The sequence below is a fragment of the Haemorhous mexicanus genome, chromosome 13 (genome assembly GCF_027477595.1).
Source record: "Haemorhous mexicanus isolate bHaeMex1 chromosome 13, bHaeMex1.pri, whole genome shotgun sequence".
Taxonomy (NCBI): domain Eukaryota; kingdom Metazoa; phylum Chordata; class Aves; order Passeriformes; family Fringillidae; genus Haemorhous; species Haemorhous mexicanus.
Genome location: NC_082353.1, coordinates 266,132 through 292,197, shown reverse-complemented (window position 1 = coordinate 292,197; position 26,066 = coordinate 266,132). Strand labels below are relative to the sequence as shown.

General features: G+C 40.2%; 1 protein-coding gene across 2 annotated transcripts in view; it reads left to right on the top strand.

Moving 5' to 3' along the window:
- Positions 1 to 26,066, top strand: part of ITGA9 (integrin subunit alpha 9) — a 245,290-nt gene that overhangs the window by 9,239 nt on the left and 209,985 nt on the right. For both annotated transcript variants that reach the window (XM_059857962.1, XM_059857961.1), the window contains exons 3-11: positions 493 to 599; positions 6,467 to 6,590; positions 10,377 to 10,444; positions 12,687 to 12,816; positions 14,307 to 14,392; positions 17,306 to 17,374; positions 20,609 to 20,746; positions 23,375 to 23,480; positions 24,891 to 24,985. In XM_059857962.1, the coding sequence (XP_059713945.1) occupies positions 493 to 599; positions 6,467 to 6,590; positions 10,377 to 10,444; positions 12,687 to 12,816; positions 14,307 to 14,392; positions 17,306 to 17,374; positions 20,609 to 20,746; positions 23,375 to 23,480; positions 24,891 to 24,985 (923 nt within the window). The remainder of the gene's footprint in view (positions 1 to 492; positions 600 to 6,466; positions 6,591 to 10,376; positions 10,445 to 12,686; positions 12,817 to 14,306; positions 14,393 to 17,305; positions 17,375 to 20,608; positions 20,747 to 23,374; positions 23,481 to 24,890; positions 24,986 to 26,066) is intronic.

Below are 26,066 nucleotides of genomic sequence, written 5' to 3'. Positions count from 1 at the left end.
GTAGAATTTCTGTTTATGAAGTTAACATGTGTTAGGACAGTGTTTTGGCTAGGTGGTTTGTCCTCTACCAGATTGTAAGTTGTCATGGATTCATGAGTGCTGCCTGACAGGACTACAGATCTCAGCCTCATTGTTTTTTTTTTTAAGCGCCCCTGATCTCATTTTCAAGATTGCATTCAAGTAGCAGTCTGATACCTCTCCTGTTGACTTAATGGTTTGATGGTTCATTTAAGTAGAGCTGTGAACAGTGTCATAGCTGCTGGCTGTTGGGAACAGAGTCTGTCCTCAGCTGTTTATGTGTATGGTGCCACTTAAGAGTGAGAACATTGCCTCAGTTAATGCATTCAAGAGCTAATAAATGATCAGGGTGCAGGGGGAAAGAAAAACATTGTCAGATGTTTGATGGGAAATCTCTTTTTTTGTCAGGATTCTTTGGTAGGTATTTAAAACTCATGTCTCCTTGCCTTGCTGCCTTTCCCTTTTTTTCTGTAGGCAATTCCCGGGGCATGCTCTGTGGAAAGACCTGTAAGGAAGACAGAGATGATGAGTGGATGGGTGTGAGCCTCGCGAGACAGCCAAAGGCTGGTGGAAGTGTGCTGGTAAGTCCATACTATTCTTTGATCTCATTAAAAATGTAGCTGCTGCCTGACTAAGCACATCAGGATTGTGTTGGCAGTGACTGACGAAGTCCAGGCAGCAGATTCTGTAGACCCTTTCTTCAAGCAGAAGTGAGCCCCAGCCAGAGGACGTGATTTATAGAGGGAGGATTCCAAGCCATCACACCTGACTTGTGTCAGCCAAGGACTTAAATCTGAGGATTTATATCTTTGAACTGAATAAATACAATTTGTCTGGGAGGTATTTTACTAATTTGTTTGTTTTTGTAGTTTGCCTGTGTTTATGTAGGAAATATGAAAACATATATTTTCCTTGAGCATATGAATTGCGTCTCAAAACTTGCATGGAAATGTGTAAATTGCTCTTTGTGGCCTTATTTTTCATTTATCTATATTAATTTCCTATTGACAAGGTAGAAGAGTTGCAAGTAGAGATGTCTTAACTGTGTGTGGATTGACTTACTGTTTTCAGTGTGGTTACTATGCACATAGACAGGACAAGGAGAGCAGATATGATCCTTAGGATGTGCGCAATTTCTTTGCAAAACTTTTCCTGTGATATTGCAAAGAGTCCTGGGCAAAACTCTTTCTAGAATGTCTGGTTATTTTACATTATGATTTTACATATTGCCTGTACATACATCCATGGTTGGGTTCTGACTGTCTACCTGAGTGACTGGGAAGTTAACAGAAATAAAAATAAATTTGCAGCAAAGTGTTGTGAGTATTATATGTGGCAGGCAAATATCAAAGTTGTATCAGGGTAAGCTTGACAGCCATCTAATTCTAAACAGCACTGTTTGTGAATAGGAAGCTTTCAGTTGGCCCCATCCTTCCAATGATAAAGAGGACTGCCCTTGTATGTAACATCAAACTGTCAAAAAGCTGCTAGTGAGAAAGATCTCGTGCAGTGATTACTGTACCAATCACCTGTAAAAGACAAGAGGACAAACCTGCTTCCCTCAAAGACTTTTTTTTTAATATGTGCTTAGGGTAGAGGTGCTTATCCCCCAAATCCTTGTGCACCGACTTCCCTGTGGGAGAACAGGTAGGTTTGATACCTTTCTGTCACAGTATTGTGATATTTTTTTACCGCATCTCTCTTGGTATATACCTTGTAAGTGTGATAGGGGCTACCTTTACTTTTCTTGGATATTTTAAACATGTTCAGGACTAGAGGAGGATAGGGAGAAAGAGGGGCATAAATGAAATACACTGTAAAAATATACAACAGAGGACAAAATTAAGGCATTCATGCCTTAATTTTAAGCAATTCATATTTTCAGGGTGTATCCTGAGCTGTATGTGCTCAGTTGTGTGTGACAGCTGAGGAGTAACTTGCATTTATCAGGATAGCACTACCCTTGAGAGACATCCTTTTCATTGTCCAGTCATCTGGCTGACATTCATCCTAATTAATTTTTAGAAGGTTGTTAAACACTTTTTTTAGGCAACTCTTAATTTTTTGTCAAAAGTATATTTTAAGGATAGCAGGCTTGTATTTTGGTTCAAAGGGAAACAGGTTGCAGCTGATGCTTAGGGGTCATCTCCCTAGAGAGAAGCAGTAATTGAAGGGAATGCTGGTGGGGCAAAAAGCCAAGCAACTGCCAAGGTGGGTGCTGGCTGGCTGAATGGAGGCTACAAGGGTGAGAGACATAGGGCTGAGGGGGTAGAAATTTCACACATAAAGCAGGTTAAAAGTGAAATGTAGGTAAAGTAAAATACAGCTGGTAGTATGCTTATTTCAGTGTAGGTTAGGGTGATAAAATGTCTCCACAAGTGACACTGATTTTAAAAAATCCTAATCCAGGGCTATGACAAGATTATGCTGCCCCTCACTACAGAGACCATGTCCAGATGCCAGAGAATATTTAATTATATAATTCTCATTATTATTTATCACCAAAGTCTCAAACGACTTATTACACATCTGTGTGCATGTGTGTGTAAACAGAGCCTGAAATGAATGCATACAGATTCCTTTATGGAAGGAAACTACCTGGATATTTCAGGTCATTGTTGCTCTCTGTTTTGAGAACTTTTTACTGAAAAAGATTTGTGATTTTCCCACAGATGGTTTTCCATACATGTGCTTTTCTAATTTTAAGGATTAGCAGTTCTTTAAAATGTAGCTTTTCTTTGAGGCCCATTTGAAGAAGTGATTTTCTGAGAAGATGTGTCTAAATATGTGTTCATAACTGTATTTGCAAATTTTTTTTTTAATTGCTAGATAGCATGAGTGTGTTTCTTTAGTTAGGAGTGTGTGGAGTCCATATTGTCAGACATTGCAACTCTATTTACTGCGTCCCCTCCAGAAATTCCTTTAAGTCAGAGTAATATCTTTCTGGTCAGTAACCCTGGGTGGATTGTTTTTTTTTTTTTCCATAAACAAGTGTGAAATATTCATGCTCTTGACATCTTGTGTTAGATTAACTAGTCACACAGTTTAATTGTAGGTTGTATAAAGAATTTGATGCTTTTGCTTTGTAGCTAGTTAGTGGCCTAAATTTTTTTCTTATCAGCCTTCTCCAGTTGCCTGATAAGAGTATGGGGCAGTAGGGAAGGTCAGGAGCATGCCAGAGGGCTTTAGTTGGTGTTTGGTAAAAGGTAGATTGTGTTTGAGCTCATATTGTGCCAGGATGTTACTAAACCAGAATTTGGTGTTTGTGTGATGGATTAAATAGTAAAGCTTCAGTGAGGATATAAACAAATGTAGGAGTAAGATTGAATAAGAAAGTTCTTGTCCTTGGATGCACTATCAGTCAGTCTGCACTAATCTCAGTACTGCAATAATACATCTGAGATTGCCCACTCTTTCCAAACTGAAACAGTAAAATTCCTCCTTTTACTTTTGTTGGGAGAGGAACCAGGGGTGTTGCATTGAGATTCAGAGATAAGCCTCGTCCTTTAGTCTTGCTCTTCCTAAATTCCTGCCACTTCTGTCATTGTGTTGCTCTTCCTGTAGAGCAAAACTGGTGGCTGCAACAATATGCAAAAGAGCCAAGTGTCAGCAGTTCTGAAATGGCCTATTCGTTATATTGCAGTACTGCAGTGTCGGCCATCAGTAGATATCTCATCTTGCTTTGCTCAGGCACATTTTGTTTTGCTTCAAGGGTTTGCATCCTTTCTCCCCTGTTCTGTGATAGAGCTGGAACCTGTACCCCAGCAGCAGCTGCTGAGCACCAAAGTATGCTGATGGTTTCCTTATTGCACAGGGACTTAGCTATAACTTGCATCTAAAACAGGGTGCATAGGTTGTCAGTTGTTTGCAGTTGCCTCAAATTCAGGTGATTCACTTCTATTCCAAAGACCTCTTCAGACATAGGCTGTTGGTGCCAGAGAAGAAAGCATGTAGCCACATCACCTTGCCTTGGCAACGTTGAATGATACTGTGACAATGAACTGTAATCAACTCTAAATACTTTTGAGAAGACAGAAAAAACAAAATCAGATGTGTTGTGATAGACAAATGTGCTGGTTGTCTGGCTACAGAGAAATGAGTTTTGAGGAGGAAGAGCTGCTGCTGGACTCCTGTCCATTGTAAAAATGTCAAATTCTGTAGCATGGCACAGGGAAGTCTGAGAAAGCACTAACTCAGGTAACCAAGGAGAGTTCATCCCTTGAAGGTTTGCAGACTAGGGCAGTCAGTGGTGAACTATAGTGTGCCTGAATACACATTGTGATAAAGGTACAGAAAAGTGGTCATTAACCCAAGACTTAACAGATTGGTTTAAGTGTGTCCAGAATTGCTAGACTGAGCCCATAGCCTCTAGTTAATTTTGAACACGCTTCTTACCCAGCAGCAGCTTTTTCTCTCCTCATATTGTTTTATATTTCTTGGCTTCTGCACCTCACTCCTGAGCAAAGCCACCTGCTTGTGATGAAATGCTGCTGTTCCCCCTGACTCCATTGTTTTTACTCTTCTGAGAGAGGTTAATTACTAGATTAATTTATGTGAGTGTCTTGCAGTTTCAGAAATATAAAATATCAAGGAATTTATAATGCCACAATCCTTTATATTTCCAAAATTTTAAAAAATACTCATGGTTTGTTTCCATTTGAGTTTATATCCAGAGTTGGGATTGACGACACTGTTGCTGTAATGGTATGTGTATTTATGGCATTGTCTTTGCAACGGTTGTGCATGTGTATATTTGTGCTCACAGATCCATCAGGAGAGAAGCTATTTCCTGGTTTTGCTGAAAATGAGTGTTTCACATGTTGATTATCTGTTGCTGTTGAATTTTGAATGAGTAGTGCATGGGGGTGGAAACTGAGCCTCCTCAAAGTGCATCCAGGAGTCTCCAAAGCTGCTCTTTATTGTACTTCTCACATGCATTTGGCTGTGGAGCTGAGTGCCCTCGGAAAGATTTTTGCATCACAGATGGCAGCCTGTAGCATGCAGTGTGGTGCAAAACTTTCTGCAGCCCCCAGAGCCCCTCACTGTCCCTAGTGATAGCCATATGTGGAAATACGTGCCTCTCTTTGGGCACAGGAAGTTAGGAAAACAATAAATATCAAATGTAGCAATGCTAAGAGTAGAGCAGGTTTTGCACAACTGATTTTGCTCTTTGAGAGTAGTATTACATATTCATATCTTTCTGGATATAAGTATATTGAAATCTGTTGGTGGCTGGATTGAATTTTGAGCTTCTCAGTGGCTGATACACTTCCCATGTCCTTTAGTGGAGAGGTGACACAGCTGTGCCTGCTTTATGGGTGGATATAATTTTTTAAAATGTTGAGATGCTCCTATGGGCAGCTCTGAGGTGCTGAAGCAGAAAAGTGGAGTAGCACACAGAAATGGAAGACAGAGGGTATCTCATCTGGGGAGGATGGAGTCAAATATAGGATTTGTGAAGGGGATTGATGCAAAGTGTTCAGGAAAAGACCAAGGCATGTGGAGGAGGTGATTTGTCGCATAGAGGCTTGGTCTGTTGGCATGGAATTAAGCCTTAAATGATATAAATTGACACATCTACAGTGACTTAAGTGTAGACTCAGACCAGCTGGTGATATGGTCTGGCATGTGCTAAATTCAAAGCCATTGCTGTTTCACATTTCCTTTTCTTTTACTCCAAATAAATCCTGAGCAGAAGCCAACTTGTAGTTTGGCTGGCAGCAATGCAGTGTTAGGTTTTGGAGCAAATGGGTTCTGAGAAGTTGTGAACCAGGCTCTACATTGCTCACACTGTTAGCATGTGGGCCTGTGTGTGGCGGTTGTACTGAGCTAGTGTCTGGTGAGTCCTGTTTTACAGGATGATCTCATTCATCACTATAAAGTTCTGCAGCTTGTCTGCACCTTGGCTAATGTTGCCACTCTTCTTGGTACAAAATCCTTGGCATTTTCAATTAAATTCACTACCAGTAAGCAAGGCTCAGCACATCTGTCACCAGAACACAGAGCTGCCTTTCCCAGTAGAAACCAACCTTTGACTCACACGTGTTATTTGGTGGTTTAACCTTCTGAGTATTCTCAGTGTCTTTATTCCTGTTTTTCACCTTTTGCTGGGTTGTGTTAGTGCATCTTTAGTTAGAAAACTTTGCTCTTTGCGAGGATTCATGAACAGTTAGAGATTTTGAAATTTTCAGCATAGGCTCTGTGACGTCTTGTTTTCCTAGTTATATACATGTGAAGGCTAAGATCTGAGCTGCCAGGTCAGACACTGTCCTGAGCTGCAAAAGGGAACAATGAGAAGATACTTCAGAAACAGTGGAATATAAGGAGGGTACAATGGATTTGTGGGGTGAAGGTGATGCTGAGTGGTCCTGTTCATGCATGCTTTGCCTTGGTCGGAGTGATCTCCTGTGACTCTGGGCCAGTAACCCATGATATATGATCTGTTTAGGCATGTGCACACCGTTGGAAAAACATCTACTATGAGACAGAGTACATCTTGCCCCATGGCTTCTGCAACATCATTCCTCCTGACCTGCAGTCCAAAGGGAGGAAGCTCTTGCCCTGCTATGAAGGTAAGGAGTCAGGCCAGAAATGGAGCTTTTAATGTCCCTTGCTATGCTTCTAATAATACAGTAACTTTCAGAACTGATTTTTTTTTTTTTTTTTTAAACTTGTGACTGCCTCGTGGCCCAGCTGTGGTGGCAGTTGGGTTTTGGATGAAGTTGGCAGAATAGCACAGTGACTGTATTCTGTGGCTGGTAAAGGGTATGGTTGCACTTTACTGGACAAATAAAAAGTTTCTGAATTGTGTTTTGAGGCAGCAGCTCTCCCCTTAGGTAAATAGTAAGAAGATATTGCTATGAGCTTGGCCTTTTGTGCTTTGCTGTGACATGGAATAAAAATCCTGAGTTATGTTGCAATCATGAACCAATTTGCCTATCTTATGGAAACACTTCCATTTTTATTTTGTCATTTATCAGAGGATTGGGATGTGGGACAGGGAGGAGGTTTAGTTTCCTCACTTTGGGGTACTTCTGCAACAATTTATATTAAACTGCTGCTGTGTTAAGGTCTGGGTTTGAGGTGGATAGAGAGGGAGAGCTCTAGCTCTGAGCCATGGATGGGTGTGCTTTTTGGTTCTGCACCAAATCTCATGTGCCATCATTTTAATTTCTCCTTCTTTGGTGCATGTGATACTTTTACATCATGTTTCCATTTTTTAAAGACTTTGGAAGACAGAGTCTCCTTGGCCAAAAGCAATTAACTGAGTAAGAGGCACAAATGTATTGTTAGGTAGAAGATATGGTATCTCCTAAGATTCTTGGCTTTGAGAGGAATGTTTTGGGGAAAGCACCCTTGCTTCCCGCTTTCTTTAATTTCTTCATTCTAGGAGCCTGAGGAAGTGGGCTAGTTTGGAGGACAAAATACAGCAGGGTTTGTTGTGGGCAAGACCTCTGATTTTACTTATTTGCTTTTAACTGTTTGCCCTCCTGTCCATAGCTGCCAGCAGCCAGCAGCAGGCTTGATGCTGGCATTAGTAAATTGGAGAGGGATAAGGCAGTGAATGTCGCGGCAAGTTTCGCTGTTGCTGTCGAATGGCCAGGTCCTAACTCCGTGGCCTGTAAAGCCGGGGCTGTGACAGAACTGTGCCCATTTCATGCTCACTGTTCTGAGGTGGCTCCTCACCTTCCTCTGGGCTTTGCTTAGGAGTCTGCCATTGCAAACCTATACACCTTTTGGAGAGGGCATACACTTGTGCATTGATGTTTTCCTGCCCTGAAATTGGTCATTATTTGATATGTGAGAAGTTTTGAGGGACTTTTACCAGCCATGCTAACTGCTATGCAGCAGAGTACATATAAGGTATGTAAACCTTCCTGTTGTGGGTACTGTTCTATGTATTTATCCTTCCCTGCCTCTCTCTCTGCCCTCCTTGTTAGTGTCAGCAAAATCAGGATAAGGCCTCACACTGATGTTATACACTGCAGATCATCTGATATTAACTTTATGGACATTGTGCACATGCAGGAATGCCAGTGGGGCTCCCTCTGAGCCTTTGTAACTGCTCTGGCACTGCCTGAAGCCATGGTGGGGATGTGGTTTCTGGAAGAGAAGAATCACTTGTGTTTATCTATGTGTCATGTTTTTGGAGTAAAACTGCTGTTAATCTGACAGGATGTTTGCCAGGAATTGCTAAAAAATAGAAATGTGTGGGCCTAGTACATGTAGAGCAGCCAGCGGAAAGTTGGCAGGGTTGATGCAGTACTACGCTGGCTTAATTTCACTGCATAGTAAGGTGAAAATTGAAAGTTTGGGACTGATTTCCACCCAGTCCTCCGCCCCATCAGATACGATGTCACAAGGAATGGCTGCATTTGTTTACTCCTGATTCTTTAAATTTCAATAAAACAAGCTCCAAGAGAGATAGCTGTGGTGTATCACACAGAGGAGTTAATTGTTTAAAGTTTGCTGTGAAATAAGTTTGCAGTCATCCTTATAACTTTTTATCCTTCACTTTCTGGAAGGAGCAGAATAATTTTCCTCCACTGACACTGATAAATGGCTAGCACAAAGCATTGTGTCTGAAGTGGTTCTACGCTGACAGTCTCTGTGGCCATTGCTGGGACATTTCCTCCATGGATGGACACTGATGTGCACTCAGCTGGCCTGCACCCTTCACCTATCGAGGCTTATCACCTTAGCTGTACTAAAAACAAGCTTCTGGAAGCAAGCACACTACTGTCTACCTCTATTTGCACATGGCGAGATCCAGAGAAGGTTGAGACACTGGAATCTTGTCAGGCAAGTACTGCCTGGAGAATCTGTTTGTGGAGAGTTAGCATTTCAGAACTCCAACACTTGCTGAATAGCTATGGGCTAATATGGGCTTCAGTTCTCAGTGGAATTGCCGTGGATTACCACTAGGAGACCCAGCTGTGCTTCTGGTCTGCTGGGATGCATATCACTTTGGCAGGACCCTGCCTTGGCCACGAGTGTTGGGCATTTGGACTGTAATTTGTGGATCAAGTCTCTATTCTGCATGGTGTCTCCAACTGAACTTCTCCCTGTGCAACTGGTATGACCTCAGCAAATGTCTGAAATTCTGGACATCTTTATGATGTTAGGAAGAAGCCCTATGTAGTACAAAAGGGAGAACGGTGTGTGTGTGTGTGTGTACATATGTCTACATAAAATATTTGGCAAGAAGGCAGCATTTTTTTTTGATTAATTCCTTCTGATCTTCAATAAGACAAAATGAAACTCCAAAGGAACTTGCTTGGTTCCAGAGGCAGTTTGCTCATCAATTTCATTATAATTTTTATCATTTAGCGATGAGTTAATGAGGCTTAAAATTTAAAAAAAAGTATAAAAAAGTTTCACAGTTATGAGGTTATATGTTAAATTGTTTCTGAACATGAATTACTGTAATATACAGGAAGTAGTGATAGTATGGTAGATATTTGAAAATAATGCTCTGGTAAAAAACTGGAAAGGCTCTGATCCAGCTGTAAGTTTCAAATACTTCCAAGATGAAAATATTTGAATTAGGGTGGGGTGGAAAGTGATTTTCTTTTTTTCTCTTTTTCCTGCTCCTCACTGTGAACTTAATGTATTCCTAGAAATATTTCTTTTCTTATCATCAAGAAGATAAAGTAAAAATTCCTCAGGCTTGAGAGGACAAATGATTGCTATATAAAATCCATAAACAAAAGCTATAGGGTGCTGGTTGGGTTCCCTGTGAACTGGGAGCTCTAAGCACGTGGCCATGCAAAGCAGCAGATATAAACATTCTGCACAAGAGACTGTTGTCTGATCCTGTAGGAGCAAAAGGCTTTTCCTCAATCACTGTTTTTTTCCTGGAGCTTGTGTCCTGAAGCACCCTCATCAGAAATGTTTCTGGGGGCTTTGATGACTGTCATTGTCATTTATTTCTTTGAGGTAGTAATGGGCCTGAGAGTTAAACCTCCTAGAGCAGAGTCTGTGGCACACAGGCATGTGCATCACTTTTTGCTCCCTCCTTCCAAGCTGTAGTGATCTGCTACAGATGGAAGCCTCTTCTAAAGCACCTTTACTGGAGTGATGCTGCTGGTCTTTTCATGCTGCTATGGTACTGCTTGTTTAGCATCTCTGTAGGAGCACTCTGGCCTCCCTCCCCAGCTGGCTCCTTGTGATATTCCCTGATGTGGGTGGGTATGCTGCGTGGTGCACCTTGGTGGCTGATCCACTGATAAAACCCAGGAGCCCTGCATGCTGGTGTCTCTCCAGGCTGTGTGAGTAGAAACACAGGTGGCTCAGGTGAAGAGTGTGTGCTGTGCCAGGGATGACCACAGTTTGTTTTCTTCCCTTCTTCCATCCAGAGTACAAGAAGAAGTATGGGGAGGAACATGGTTCTTGCCAGGCAGGGATCGCAGGCTTCTTCACCAAGGTGAGCCAGGGCACATGCATGGAAAGCTTGGGGTTGGTAAGTGACTCTCCTGTTGCATGTCCCAGGAGGAGATTCCCAAGTATGGCATGGACAGTGGGCTGAGTGCTGAGAATGGTCCCTTCCTGCCAGCAAACACCCTTTTGCCTTGTCTAGTTTCTCAGGTGTCTGTTTCTTGCGCAGTGACTGAGCAGTGGTTCATACATGCGTGTATGTGTCTCTCAAGGTCTGTGGACAAGTATAAATGAATTGACTCTGGAAATGTCTTCAGGCAATATTCTTATTATGTATATCTCAAAACTTGCATAGTGGTATTTCTCTATCTGTCATTAGCTCTTTACTGGAAGCTATGATGTAAAAGCCTTTCTTGAATAATTTTGTTTATGTATGTGCATGTGCATGTATATGTTGCACATACATACACACACATACATACAGAAGATAAACACTTTTTTTCAGTTCTGCTACTGTTCTTTGTTGCAGAACGATGGAGAAAAAAAAAGTGGTAGAATATGCACACCGCAGTTGTTCTAAATACTTGATCACATTCTTTTCTGGACAGATGTCTATCATCCATGTTTCAGTTTTGTCAAGAATTAATTTGTTCCCTTATGCCTGGATTTTTTTCTTTTGTTAATGTCTCAGGGTTGTGGCTTTTCCACTTGTGTGTTTTGGTTTTATTTTAAATTTTTTAAGAACACATACCCTCTCCTAATTATATATATCTGCACTGATCTACAGAATGTATTGTCCAGACTGATACAAATAGAATAAAGGTTTTCTCTTTCAGAAATTGCCTTCTGCCATTTCAGTAAACTGGGATGGCGGGCACTGTTGTCACAAGGGCATAGTCTGATAACTGGATGTTCAGCCAGCAGCAGCTGTTTCCTGACTTATCTGCTCTCCCCAGCCTGTTTCTGTTCTCAGGCTTAAATTTTCCTTTGCTACCCTAGTTCAAAAGATACCTTTGAACTTTTATCACTTCAGTCTGATGGCAGCAGGAAATGCAGATAAATGGCTTTTTGGGTCAAACATGTGATCCTCTATCCTGTATTCAGTGCTGTGGATGGTAGTTTTTCCATACAGTAAGTGATCTGACAGGTATGGCCCATTACAAGGAAAAAGCTATTTCTAAGCATATGCTGCTCTTTGGTTGGTTTTGTATTCCTGTCCCTGTAGTCATATTAGGAGAATCCCTTGTTTTACATCTCCCCCCAGCTGGAACTGGTCACCTGAAGGGGACTTGGATATGATAGCAATTTCCCACAGGGATGGAGTCCACCCATGCCTTTGCATTGAATGGAGATGTGAGGAAAGCAGCTGTTCACATGTCTTCTTGGGGGATAGAGAACTTCCTGGGATTAATGCTCCTCAGGCTTAATTTGGTCCCTTGCTGGAGGTATTTAAAACCACATCCAGGAGCAAGGTTTTCTGCAAGGATGCTGGATGTTTTGGAACATTTTGTGAATTTCTCTTGAATGTAAGTGTACCGTGGATTTTGACTCAAAAATATTATCCATGACCATCTACCTTTGAATGCTGGATGAAACTGTGCCTGATTTCTATGGTCTTTCAAAATGTTCAGTCACTCTGGTTGTCTGTAATGCTCCCAAGCCATTTTATGATGCTATGCTGACTCTATATTCAGGTTGTCTCTCAAAGACCAGAGTGTCTGATGACAGAGCTGGGCAAAACGTTCCACCTAGGACACAACACACATCCTGCTTGTTGAGTGCATGGCAGCTGTTTAGCTTCCTAGATGTAAAATCAAAATCCTTTGTGCTGTTTCCATCATGGTTGGTTAGTATAGCATGTCAGCCAGTATCAGGGCATGATCTGTAGCTGAGTGATGGGTTCTGGGTGGGCTGAAGTACTTCTGTCTCTTGGTCTTCTGAAGGATGTTTGGGAAAGGCAGCAAGTAGAGAGATTTTTTGGAGAACTATGTGAGCAGGGATAAGCTTGATGGTTAATAAGGTTGCGGAAAGTCTTCTGTTTCAGCAGAAGAGCTGAGCAGAAGTGGACTATAAAAGGGCAATCTGTCTCTAGGGTATATGCAGTGACCTCCAGGTTTGGGAAGAAGCAAGGATACTGTCCAAATGCACACAGAATGGAGGTTGTTACAGATAGACTTATTATTGGTGTTTTAAGTAAATATCCTGTCCCTTCTCCATTAATGTGTAAAGTTTTGATTGTTATTTTTTCCTCCTACCCTTTTCCTCACACACTTCTGTTTTTCCCGTTGTAGGAACTGGTCATCATGGGGGCACCAGGATCTTATTATTGGACAGGAACTGTCAAAGTATTGAATCTCACTGACAACACATACTACAAGCTGAATGATGATGCTGTGATAGCCAGGAGGTACACATACCTTGGTAAGCAGCTGTCTAGTGCTCACTGTGAATAGTAAATTGTCCAACAATGTGTTTTGAGGCTTTGATGCTATAAAGTTGGTAGTGTTTGTTTCTGTGGTGATGGTATTTTTATAAAAAGTGTGAAAGGAAGAATATTTGAATTAAAATGATACTTATCTGGAAGCAAAGAAGCATTCAAAATACTCAGTTTTTCTCTACTTGTTCTAAAACCCTCCCCCCACACTTCCTTGTAGTTTTTTTTTACTAATATAGAAAAGGCATTTTAACAGCACATTTTGACAGCACATTGGGTGGGCTTCTTAACATTCTTGCCTTTGCCCTGTAACAGGCAAATTATTTGTTACTAGTTGAACTGCATGTCTGCTTACGTGTGCCTTTAAAATGTGTGCAACAACTAATTACAGAATTTGTATTGTAGATGCATTTATTTCAACAGAAATAGCACAATCTAAATGCGGTTTTGGCAACTGAAGAAAGTTGTGAAGGGTTTGGATATTGGTACATCTTTATCTCAATTGGTTTTACTTGCTCTAAAACCAGCTAATGTCCCTGAAATGCTTAATTTAAATGCTTCCACCTAATCTGAAGTGCCTAAGACTGTTGAGACCTAGAAGGCATTTCAGCAGTTTGATACTGTTTGACTAAAGTCTTGCACTGACCTCTCATTGTTTCCTTTTAATATTTAAAAACCCATCATTTTGTAGATACTGCTTGGTGATAGCTAAATGAAGAGTTAATGTTTACCTGTTTGCAGACGTAAATAGGTTTTGCCACAGATAGGCTTGTACTATGGGGTTTACTATGTTGATGAGAGCCTCATAATTTGGAGCAAAAGAGCAAGGCAAATACAAAAGAACCTCAGAAGGAAAGCTACTCCACTCATCTTTAGTTATTATATATTATTTTAATATATGAAATAAAGATGAATCTTTGATCTTTTTCTTTCAAATACACACTTTTTTCTTTGATATATCATCCCATTTTTCTTCTTGCCTAGAAAAAAACCTTTTTAAGCTATTGACTTCTCTTTGCCTAATGTCCTTTTCTGTCTCCCCCAATCAAAAAGGAACATGATTTTCCAAGCCTTCCTGGGCAGTGATTTTAGCCAAAGGAGGACACTCCTGTCTGATCCAAGTGGGACTATTGCTCTTTGACATGATACTTTCTCCATGGTCATATGATCACTTTTCTCTTTTTGTGTATGCCTTTTCCTGTTGGAGTTGGCAAACTGCTCCCAGTATGAGCTCCTTGTGTCCCTTGGTCATCTCCATACACATGGCTTTCTTGTCTCAGCTTTTGGAAGGGTACTGGAGGGTGCACTCTCACTTCCCTTCCCCTTGAACTTTTGAACAGAATATTGGTCCATCCTGAGCAGAAAGGTTGTTGAACTCTTAAGTGCAGCCCAGGAGCAGGAAAGCCTTATAAGCCTGATCTGTCTGGTTGATCTGTTTTGCTGTCATGGTTATTTATTTGTTTCCTTTACTACTCAGGATATGCGGTGACAGCAGGTCATTTCTCTCAGCCAACTACGACTGACATTGTCGGAGGAGCTCCCCAGGATGGAGGCATTGGAAAGGTGTGGCTCTTTATCAAACAGTAATGTGGGTTGGATACATTTCAGTGCATGAAATGTAATACTGATGCAGTTCTAACGTGTATGAAAATACAAGAATTTTTTGTCTGCAGGGTAGTTTTGAGCATTGAGCAGGGGTGAGATGAGTTTGGTGAAGTTGTCAAATTTTCTTAACTTGTCCCTCCTGATGCATCGCATCCTTTGCCCTTCTTCCCTCTCTTCCCCACCCAGTCCTTACAATACCCATTTTAATGAGACACCAACAAGATCTCTTTCACACTGCTTTTGTTTAGGTTTAGGTATTACTTAAAACTTTCCTAGAACTGATAATACTTGTAAAAGTTAATTTGTCTTCTGCTTCTTTTATTCACACATTTGACTATTTCAGTATTTACTTCAAGATAGCACCTTGAGATTAGGTGATTTGATGCCATTTTAAACTTCATAATACTTTGATGTTCGGTGTATTAGAGTTTGGATTTTTGCCAGCTATACTTAGAAATCTTGGTGATAGTCTCTTAAGAAGGAAGGAAACAAAACAGATCTTCCTATGGGCATATATAGGTTCAATGTCCCAAAGAGGTAAACAAGTGAATGGCTAGTTGGAAATGGCTAGTGACTTAGGCAAGCCTGGTTCTCCTGGGCTAAGTATCCATGTGCTGTTGGAGAAACTGGTTGAGGGTGAGCACTGTGACCTCTTACACTCTTCTAAACCAAAGGTGGAAAAAGTGGGAGTGGGGAGAGGGAGAGAAGGAATGTAAAGGATCTGCTTTTGTCTCTCTTTCTTAAAAATGCAATCCTTTCGGGGCCTCCTGACACCATTTGCTTGAGCAGAGATATTCTGCAGCCCCCTTCCGTCTTCCTCCCTTTGGCACTCATGCTCTTTAGTGACATGAGTTGTAGCTGAACAAGCAGTGAGAAGTCTTCATTACCAGGAGCACTATCCTCTTCAGGCAGATTATTTTTGATAGTGACCATGTCCTGGGGTTAGCAGTGCAAGTGGGGAAAATGGGATAAAATTAGGGGATGAACTTGGTACTTAGACCTGATCTGGCATGACTAGGGTGTAGAGGATATAGTAGCATCACACTGGCTACTGAGAGGACATGTGCATGAGAAAGACATAGTTTCTTTATCCCAGGTGTTCTGTTATGGCTGCTACAGTGCACCTTCCTTCCAAGCTGTTTTTTCTGTGGAACAAATTTAATATCTCTGCAAGGAGGAGGGTGTGGAAACACACCTGCTAGCAAGAGATCAACAAGAAAGCATCTGGCTCTGTAGTTTAAAGACTACTGCTTTAGTCTCTAAAGCTTACATTATTCTCCCTTGGCATGGGATGTGGGTAGCAGGAACACATGGCAAAGTGTCGGTAAGAGGTGCTGAATACAGAACATTACAATGAGTAGTCCTGTTGTGCTTTCCAAATACTCTAATAAGCTGATATTTTCCACTTCTCTGATAGAAGGTGATTAGCATTGTCACACTTTTTCACTTAAGTTAAAGCCAAGATTGGTAATGAGACTGGGTCATTTCTCCAAAGTCACAAAGATTGTCATTATTTAAGACTGGGTTTGGAGTTGTGACACCTTGCAACATGCTGTTGGTGCTAAACATGCCACTGCATAAGCTAGGGAGTCCTATGTATATAGAGCAATTGTCCACAGTAAACCTGTGCTGTGTTCTTGACTGAAAACAGCTTTGAACTCTGTCTCACCACCTGTTAATAACTCACTACATTCCAGTGCTTGGCTCTTACCACATGGCCTTGGAAGTAAGAGATTCTCTGTCCTACAAACTGTGTGAGCACCTGCTAGGAGGGAGCCTGTCAAATGCCACAGGAATGTCAAAGACTGACTGTATCAGTGTAGTATTGTCCACAAGGGTCCCAGGATGAGGAAGGGACGAGAAAGTTGACTCCATGTATCAGCAAGCTAGGTTTATTATTTTATGATAGAAAATATATTAAAACTATACTAAAAGAACAGAGAGAAAAGATTTCATCAGAAGGCTAAGCTAAGAATAGGAAAGGAATGAATAACAAAGGCTTGTCTCTCACCGAGACAGTCTGGACAGGTGAACTGTGATTGGGCGTTAATTCCAAACAACCAGATGAGACCAATCACAGATTCCCCCTGTTGCATTGCACAGCAGCAGATAAGAATTGTTTACAGTTTGTTCCTGAGGCCTCTCAGCTTCTCAGGAGGGAAAAATCCTAAGGAAAGGATTTTTCATAAAACATGTCGGTGACATATCAGCTTTTCTATTGAAGGGAATCCCTTTCTACAAGCCATGTACTTCACATCTGAAATTTTGGTACAAGATGTGTTCTTGAACTTGAAACATCAATACTTTTATACCTGAGGATTCCAGATTAAACAGTTTCTCCTGTGGAAATGTGTTTGAATAGTTTTCTGATTTAAAAATTGCTTCAGACAGAAACAGTGGAAATGTTGTGGGTGGTCTGATTGGGATTTCTACTCTGACTATTGCTAAAGCATCATGAAGTTTGCAATGCAGTATGTGCAGGCACATTTTCTTGATAAGGGAATGCTAGATAAGGGAAGGGGAGTGAGGTTATGCGTTCTCAGTTTTTTTGCCCTACTTATTTCCAGACAGTCTCCAGATGCTACTTATTTGAGAGTTGTAAAGTTGCCTGCCTAGGTGCTTTTAAGTGCACATACACGTGCACAAACATAAGCGAATCAAAAAAGTAGGCAACAAGATAATATTCAAGTGTTTCTTATGACAAGCCTGTGATTTTTCAGGAGAGTCATCTTTTAAAAGAAGACTGACCAGTAAAGTGATCATGAAGTTGTATCCTGGCAATAGTCATGATCATGATTCAGATATTATTTAGAAAGTACAAGTGCTTCATAGTTAGTATTGGTTAACTTTTTTTCTTTTTTCACCTTTCAGGTTTATATTTTCAGAACAGATAGACAATCAGGCTCTCTAATAAAGATTTTTCAGGCTTCAGGAAAAAAGGTGAGCATTTATATATGTGTGTTTTCTGATAGGAGGGGGGTAGAGGGGGTTGGAAATAATGGCAGAGTCATCCTGGAGCATAATTTTCATTCCACTCCTTCATAAGTTGTCCAGCAAACCCTCCCATAAGAGCTAAACCTATTGTACAGATCAGCTGTATGCCTTTTCTTCTGTAGCAGTTATGACTGCAATGTCTGCTCAGTGTCCATGTGACTGAAATAAAAAGTCTTGCTGGAAATTGTAATAATGGTTCTCTTTAGTTTTATGTGACTGTAGCAGTACCTCTGAGATGTTGGACATGGGGCACCAGGTTAGCCTAGATGCAGAGATTTCCTCTTAGTAGATGTGGGTAACCTGGACTTTAGTTTAATATGCAAAGTCCCAATCTATTTTCCTGTGTTGTGCTGTGACAAGGGGGATATTACTGTTGCACTGTTTTGTGGAGGAGCAGTTTCATTGCCTCAGTAGATGATGATTTCCCCTTCCAACTATAAATCAGTCTTGCATTCTGTTCTTGAGACTGCTATCTTAAAGCTGAACTGCCTTCCCCCTCCTTGAAATTTAGTGAATGCTAGTGGAATCTAGCTTCCCCAGTGTGGTGTTGTGTTTGAATGGGGAACAGCTTGTGTTCTTCATTTGGGGGCTTACTGGAGCAGTGTTGCAGGAGAAACAAAATGGACAGTATGTCTAGCTATAGGTAACAAAATGCTTTATTTAGGAATAACTTGGTGATTAAATGATACCTCTTATCTGTGGTCTCCTGTGTTCTTTTGGAAGGATAAGAAATACAAAAAAAAAAAAAAAAAAAAGTTTCTGGAGGCTTTTGGCTTTGGCACTGGAAAGACCTGCTGCCCTCAGGAAGAGCTAAAGTGTTTGCCTGTGTTGTATCCTCAGGTTGGAGTGTTACTATATCTTGTTATTTTTTCCTCAGCAAGACACAGTTTCAGTATTTAAAAACTTGCCTGGAATAGGGGATGGTAATTTAATGAATTTAATGAAAAAAGCTACAAGCATGTGTAGGTACGTGGTGTGACTTGTATTTTAGGGCCTCTCCAAAATTTTACTTTCTCTGCACTAGCAGAATTACAGACATCTTGAAAGGAAAAGACCTCCCAGTTCATCCCGGACATCTCCTGTGTTTGATTGCTTCCTGTTAATTTCTTTCCCTGTTGAGTTTTAAATGTCTCTAAGGATGTGCTCCTGACTATTCCTCAATCTAATAAACAGAGCCATCAAAAAGTTTCCATGTCCTAGCCAAAACCTTTCCTTTTCAATTTAATTGCTTAACTCTTATACGTAACTTAACTAATCAAGTATTTACATCATTCAAGTACTTCTAGGGCTTTTTTTCATTAGCATCTTCTTCTATAAATTCTCTAAAATCCAAATGAGAAATTTATTTTAAAAAGAAGGCTGTGCTGAATCACCTCTTTTGTTTGGTTGTTGTTTTTTGTTTTGTTTTGTGGTGGAAGCAAAACCAGACCTGCTCAGCAATGAGCACTGCTTGGAAATGAGCTCTGATAAAATGCTACTCCTCCCCAGTGGTGTGAAAGTTCATTGTTCTGACATTCTTGGTAGGCAGATATGAACAGCAGGCCAGTTTTTTCCTTCTTTTTTTTTTAACGGAGGCTGAACTAGGAAATCAAATACAGACCAAAAAAAAAAAAAAGAAAATGTTATAAATGTTAAGCTTGCAAACTTCAGGTTCTTATCTGAACTGTGAACACTGTGAACTCACCCACGCTGCAGACATACCATGGTACAGTTAAGTAAATAATAGCTTTTTCCTGAAAACTGCCTGAATACATAATAAAATGCTTTTCATAACTTTTGTTCCTTACCCATGAGAAATCTACCCTTGAGAAATTTCTTTTAAAACCTTTGTGGATTAAAAAAATAAACAAAAAATTCACAAGGGAACTTAAGCTACAAAATAACTGGAATGAAATGATATTTGAGGTCCGACTTCAAACCCACAGAAGCACAAAACTCTGCAGGAATAAACTGAAATGTTATTCTTCAATCACCATTGCATTACATATTTAGCAAGATTTAAATCTTACAGACTGCATAGACTAGAGTTGCTGCTGCCCATCTTCTAGCATGTCCAATAGTTCGAGTTCATGAATGTTAACTTACAGGCATGGAGGTCAAGCATCTGCTATGAGGAATGCAAAAGCATTCAAGAACATAAATTACTATTCCTTTAACCTCAGATTTTCCTACTTTGTAGACAACAGCACTCAATTTCAAATACGAAGTGGCATCTTCCCCAGTTTCCTGCAGAAGCAGCTTTTAATTTTGAGGCTGTAGTTTGTAGTTGGTTTCAAAGAGTATGCCTTATGTTACCTTAGCAGAAGTGAATGAAATAATGGTGAAATATCATTCTGGCTTTTGGTTTCCTTCTTGTGTTTAAGTGTGTTTTGAAATTTGTAATGTGGGTTCTGGCTGGGAGATAGTCATCAATGTTCACCCATATAAAAAAATCATGAAGTGAAATTAATGTATTTCTTTTTTTTAAGCAATTAAGTTTATCAGGCAATAATAAGTGGAAGTTGAAAGTGGTTTACATTTGTTCTGTATCAACTGAAAAGCTTTTATTGAAAATCTTTGTTTCTGTTTCAACTTACCTCCCTGTACATGAGAGGAAAGGCAATGATTATGACCCTCAACCAGTAGGCCTTTTGACAGTGATTTATACAAATAAATACAAATGGAATAGGTAAGGATAGTCTGTAATCAGGAGGTAGTCTTAGATACCTGTTTTCATGGCCTCTTGCCTGTTCTTCTTTTTTTCTTTCATTATTTCTTTAAGGTATCCCCAGATCATCTGTGGTGCCCAACTTCAAGGAGCTTTGGCACTGGGCATGAATAATCACTGTCCAGGTCTGATTTGGGAAACTCATTTTACCCCTTCCTAGTTTTAAGCATTTGACAAGCAACAGCTAGTCTAAGAAAGCTCTTTAAGTGTCTCACTTAAGTATGCTCCAATGTATAACTTCTATTCTATTGGTAAAACATCCAGGCGTGATACACTGTTACAGTAAAGTGTTTTCATTTCTGCCAGAATTATTCCTAAAGCTTTCTCTATAGGAGTGCTTGGGATTGATAAAGCAGCAAGTCATCATGTGAAATTAGAATAATAACCAAGTCAAACAAAAACCAAGTCTATATGATTTCCTGCTGTGTGTGGGCAGATACTGAATGCTTTGTTGTGACTCAACTTGGTTACAGATGGGCTCTTACTTTGGCTCCTCCTTATGTGCAGTTGACCTGAATTCTGATGGTTTGTCAGACCTGCTGGTTGGAGCACCTTTGTTTTCTGAGATCAGAGATGAGGGTCAAGTCACAGTCTATATCAACAGAGGAAATGTGAGTATGTACAGGAGGTGATTTGGTAAGGGATGAGGGTGTGGGTCCCTGGCAAGTTAGTGGTTATGTCCCTCCAGCACTGCATGGTGAAACTCGATGTTTAAAATAAGTGGGGCTCTGGATGTCTCCAGCAAAGCATGAAGTCACAGGAAGACTCATCTGGTATGGCAGTTTGCCAGACGCCAGCCCAAATTCATTACAGACCTGTAAATCTTTCAAGGAGATCTGAGAAAATCTCTGGTTGTATGTTGAAACTTGGTGGCATTTGTGGCTTTATGTGGATTTGATGCCAAAACCAAGTAAGAGTCAGCAGCTTTGACTGAATTGCCTTAGTGTTTTGAGTGGTCATTAAAACCCGAAACACAAATTGGAACACAAATATCTGAGGATTGAGAAAGAGGAGAGAAAGCAGAGGTTGAGTTCATGTTACTTTCACATTATGCCCTATATAGAGGTTTTAGGGAAGGTTCTTACCAGCTGGTATTGTTGGATGTCACATGACCTAACAACAGTCTTGGAAAAGTCTGAACTTCATTGCATTGGCAAGACCATTCTTATGCTTTATTTATAGGAAAACAGTGGTTGTTTACATACTATGAAATATTTAATATTCCGGTCCTAAAGCTGCTGTCTTAAAGGAAGAGTTGTTACCGACTAAAATTAAATAGGTTTATATTTAATGAACTTTGAGTTTATTTATGCTAGACTTCAAATTCACTAGAAGTCCTAGCATTTAGGACACTTGAGGAGTGTTTTTGCTGTAATTTTTTTTATTACTGCTCCTTTAATTGAGCGTTACTTTTTCAGCTTTATCCACAGGAGGTTCCACCTTTTATGTTGCAATGTTGCTGTTGGGTTCTAGTGATAGGGTCCAGAATGCCAAACAGCCAAAATTCCCTGCTCACAGTGAGAGTATACATGTTTATCTTCTATAAAATAGTCAAGAAGCTAGTATGAGTTTCTTATACTCCTGCACCAGGAGTGTTAGAATTACTTGCACTAGCAATGGCTTGCAGGCTTGTGGGCTTTATTTTGAGCAGTGGACATTTTAAACTTTGTTTTGATGCCTTTTCCTTGGTCCCAAAAACTAAGAGGCAGACACAGTTAAGGGATAAAGGGTTTTCACCTTGGTATTTAATAAGGATCCTTATGGTGCCCCACTTTGCCAGGGTGGAATTTGCCAAAATGCATACACCTGATAGATCATGTACAATTTTATAGACCATACAGATTACCATATCTAACAAAAATGCCCCAAAGAGAGGCTTGAATGAATAGTGTGATATCTCCCCATCTTGAAGAATTCCCCCCCTGGATGGGCCTAATCTTAATTTACAGGATGTATTTTAAAGAGGACCTTGATTTCTCAAGACAACATAGGGTTTTCTGGCATCCAGCTTCAAGGTCTCTAGGATGTTTGGTCTTCTGGCCTAACAGAATACCAGGACTATATTGAGTTATCAGACGTAAGGAATTACAATAGTGCATGCTAAGAGCACTGAGGATACATAAAAGGTATATAAAAGGCATATTAAAAAAAAGGCAAAAAATCATAATTGCATCAGTTTCATTCTGCAAGCACCACTGCTTAAAAGGTTGTTGCAGAGGATCAGAGAAAACTGTATTATAAAACAAGCACACATAATGATGCTATTTTTAAACCCTTATATTTTGCCCTTTCCTGTGAAAACTGCAAAGAATTGAGACACACATACAGGCTTGCCTGTCTTCTATCTGTTGTGTTTCAATTTCATTATGTGGGATTTTCTCAAAGTCAGCAACTCCTTACAGCTGAGTTAATGATTTTAGTACATGTTCCAGAGAGTAGCTTATTCTCATTCACAAAGGAAGCAAAACGAAAACACCCTGAGGTGGGTACAGACTTAGACTGTGTAACTAAATTTTTTTTCTTGGGGAAATGTTCATTTCCCCTTAAGAGAAGGTGGTGAGAAAATAAAACTTACATATCCCACCAGAAGGTGGGTGGGCAGGAAATACCAGTGCCATATAAGGCTTCTCACGGCAGAGTAGTACAAAGCTACTTAATTTTCAACTTTTCTCAGTCTCTTTATTTCATTAAATATATTTCCTTATTCTTAATTTAAGAAGGCTTTTGGAGGACTTTGCTTTAATCCTTCTGTCCTATACTTAAAAGGTTTCAAATCCAATTATTAAATGTTCTTTGCTTAGGGCAAAATACTCCTTAGCTTGCTGGAGTTCAGCTGAATGAACTTGGACTAGGGATTTTGGTTGTTCGCTGTAATCTATGAGTAGAGCAAACTCTGGTCTGTTATGTTTTAGGCATCAGTAAACTTTCATGATTCACCAGTCCCTGTGACTGCATTTAATTACACCTCTAGGTTACTGTTTAGTTAATTTAGTATTTTGGTTAAGTCATGCACTCCTTTGTCTTCCCTTTCTCCTTTAAAACTAAAATCCAGAAGGTTTAAAACACAAGTAAATTTGATTTCTAGAGCCCAGGTGATCTGACTGCAAAAAGAGCAAGAGACAGGCTGCATCTTTGCCCCAGGTCATTCCCATATCACATGAGCAGCTTCCATGGGGAAGGCTTGCCTCATCCAGGGCTTGCACCATTTCCCTGACTTTTTTTTATTTCTTGCTTGCTAGGGAGTGCTGGAAGAGCAGGTCACCCTGGACGGTGACAGTGCCTATAATGCACACTTTGGGGAGAGCATGGCTGCCCTTGGTGATATTGATGACGATGGCTTCCCAGGTCAGTGCAATTTCCTCCATGGCTGTTTCTCCATAAGTATGAGCAACACTGGTGACACTGTCAGTCTTGCATGGCATGCATTGCTTATCCAGACCTGACTAGCACCTGGGTTCAACCTAAAGATAAATCTGCTTGTGTAGGATTTGTGTGCTAAAGCGTTTTGTAGCTGGCTGTCCTTGCTGTTGGTTTAGTTTATGTCTGTGCAGGTCACATTAACATTGCTTTGCTTTCCTTGCTGTTGTATTTTCTTCTTCCCCATATGGCTCATAAAAGGCTGTAGATACCCTCACCCTGAACAAAACAGAAACCTATGTCTGACTTCTTTCTTGCTGATCATTTCCCGTCAACAAACCTTTAACTGGTTTTGTTGACATAATCTCATTTCTTATCAAGAAGTATAATTCAGAAGTAGCTTCTCACTCCTGATAACACATAGTCTATTAATTTCTCTCTTTTGCTTTGTTCTCCCCCTGCGCCATTCTCAGGATGCTCAGTGTGAGACCCCATGCTGTGAGAGGAGTAGGTGAGAACAAAACATTGGTGTTCCTTTTCTGCCCTGGTTTCTGGAAGTGCAGATTAAGGACTTCTAAACAACGGCCAATTTAGCGTGTGCTTGGATTTATTTCTTCTAGGCCACTCAGGACACAGTTTCCCATTAAGCCTAACCCAGCCTCACAAATTGTGAACATGCTTTTCCTTTGCATCTGGACATGTGCTTGTGTGTACTTGCTAATATTTATAGTCAATCATGGTGATGTTGAGACTGGAGAGGGAGTTGGATCAGTCCACAAAGCAAATGTGAAAAGCCTAATTTTAGCAGATAGCATAGTCACTAGATCCAAGTAGGAGAGGCGAACAGGAGGTGGGATCATGCTTTCTGTAGGAGTTCGCAGTTGAGTTGGATCAATTGTAATTTGAAAAGTCACTCTCAGCAGTTGTTTTTAATTCTTGCCTATCCATTTAATATCCCCAGCCTCTTTGTGTAGCCTTGGATTTTCAACCAACCTTAATGTACTGCTACAGTAAATACTTTGCCAGTCTTGTCTTGGTTCACAAAGCTGATTTTCTCATGGGTTGAAGATTTGGTTATGAAAGGATTCTAAATTCACTTTCTTGAGTATGGTAGCAGGTTGATAAATACATTTTTGTAAAAGAACATGTATCTAATTAGGCACAACATCTGATTATATGAAACATACATATGTGTACAAATTCATATGCATTTGTGTATTTTTAAAGTTTATCTTAACATGAGCTCTTAATTAAATCAAATAAGTTCTTCTACCAAGGTTCATATAAGCTGCTGATCACCTTTTCATGGGGACCTGTTTTCCTATGGATAGCTGTATCCTAAAATTAGGGAAAAGTTGGATTAATGGAATGGATTGTGAAATCTGCACTGTTTTACAGATGTTGCCATTGGAGCGCCTAAGGAGGATAATTACATAGGAGCAGTGTACATTTACCATGGGGATGCCAATGGTATTATACCTCAGTACTCTATGGTATGTGATGCTATTGTTTATGGTCCCTATCTGAAAGCCACTTTCCCAGGACCTGCAGAAATAAACAATACTTAAGGGTCCCTTAATAGGTAACCTTGTCATAGCTCCATATCCTTTTCTCAGTCGTGGTTTGAAGATAGCTTCTCCCAAAGTTTGTCTGTATCTATGCTGAAAAGTAAAATTATGGAAGTCAGGAGGTATTTTTTACTGTCTTTTGTTTCAGTTGTCAACCAAATCTTCTTGAAGCAAGCAGAGTCTTGAAAGCTGAGTGTTAGTTTTTAGGGATAATATTAATGCAGAGGAGAAATGAAAACCCTTGGAAGGGTTTGAGCATGCAAATTATGGAGAGGCCCATGGGAAGTTGGGAGGTTGCACTTTCTTCCTTTAGAAGCAGACTTTGTGAGAATGAAGAGTTACTAGCTGTTCTTTTGTGTGTCTTTACCCACTTTATTGACCCTCTTGCATTCTGACAATATGTCAGAATGCCATTCTTAGATGCCATCCCCCTTACCCACTTCTGATGAAGTAAAACCTGGTTAGGGATATGCTATGGTGTCTTGTGCACAGACAAGAGAGTGCTGTAGCCAGGCAGTAGAGAAGATAAATTTATGCTCACGCCGCCCAACATATGTCTTGTAGTCTCTGTCTAGCACATTTTATTGTTCTGAAAGTCTGACTCTTCCATCTCTCTCTGTGTTTGAAGTTCTGGTTGTTTTGTTTTGTTGCTGGGTGGGATCCTCCTCAGTAAATCAGTTTACACAGAATTAAAGAGTTCAGTGGTTATATTGGCAACTCTTTCAACAGACTATAAAAGTTTAGTCCTTCCTTTACCATGTATATGGCATTCACTGCTTTTGAGAAAAAAGGAAGTTAAGTGACTCTTCAGTACATTTTAGAAGTATTCATAATGTATGGTATGTGGAGGATTCTGCCTGATTTTTGCCAAGAGCCACTGTTTGGGAGGTTCTTCTCTGAAAACCCAAGAGCTTTCCAGCTCTTGCTGAAAAGGATCAGATTTTTTTTTTTTTAATTTATTTAGTACAGTTTAGTTTTTTGGTTTGGTTTCATTTTTTTTAGTTTT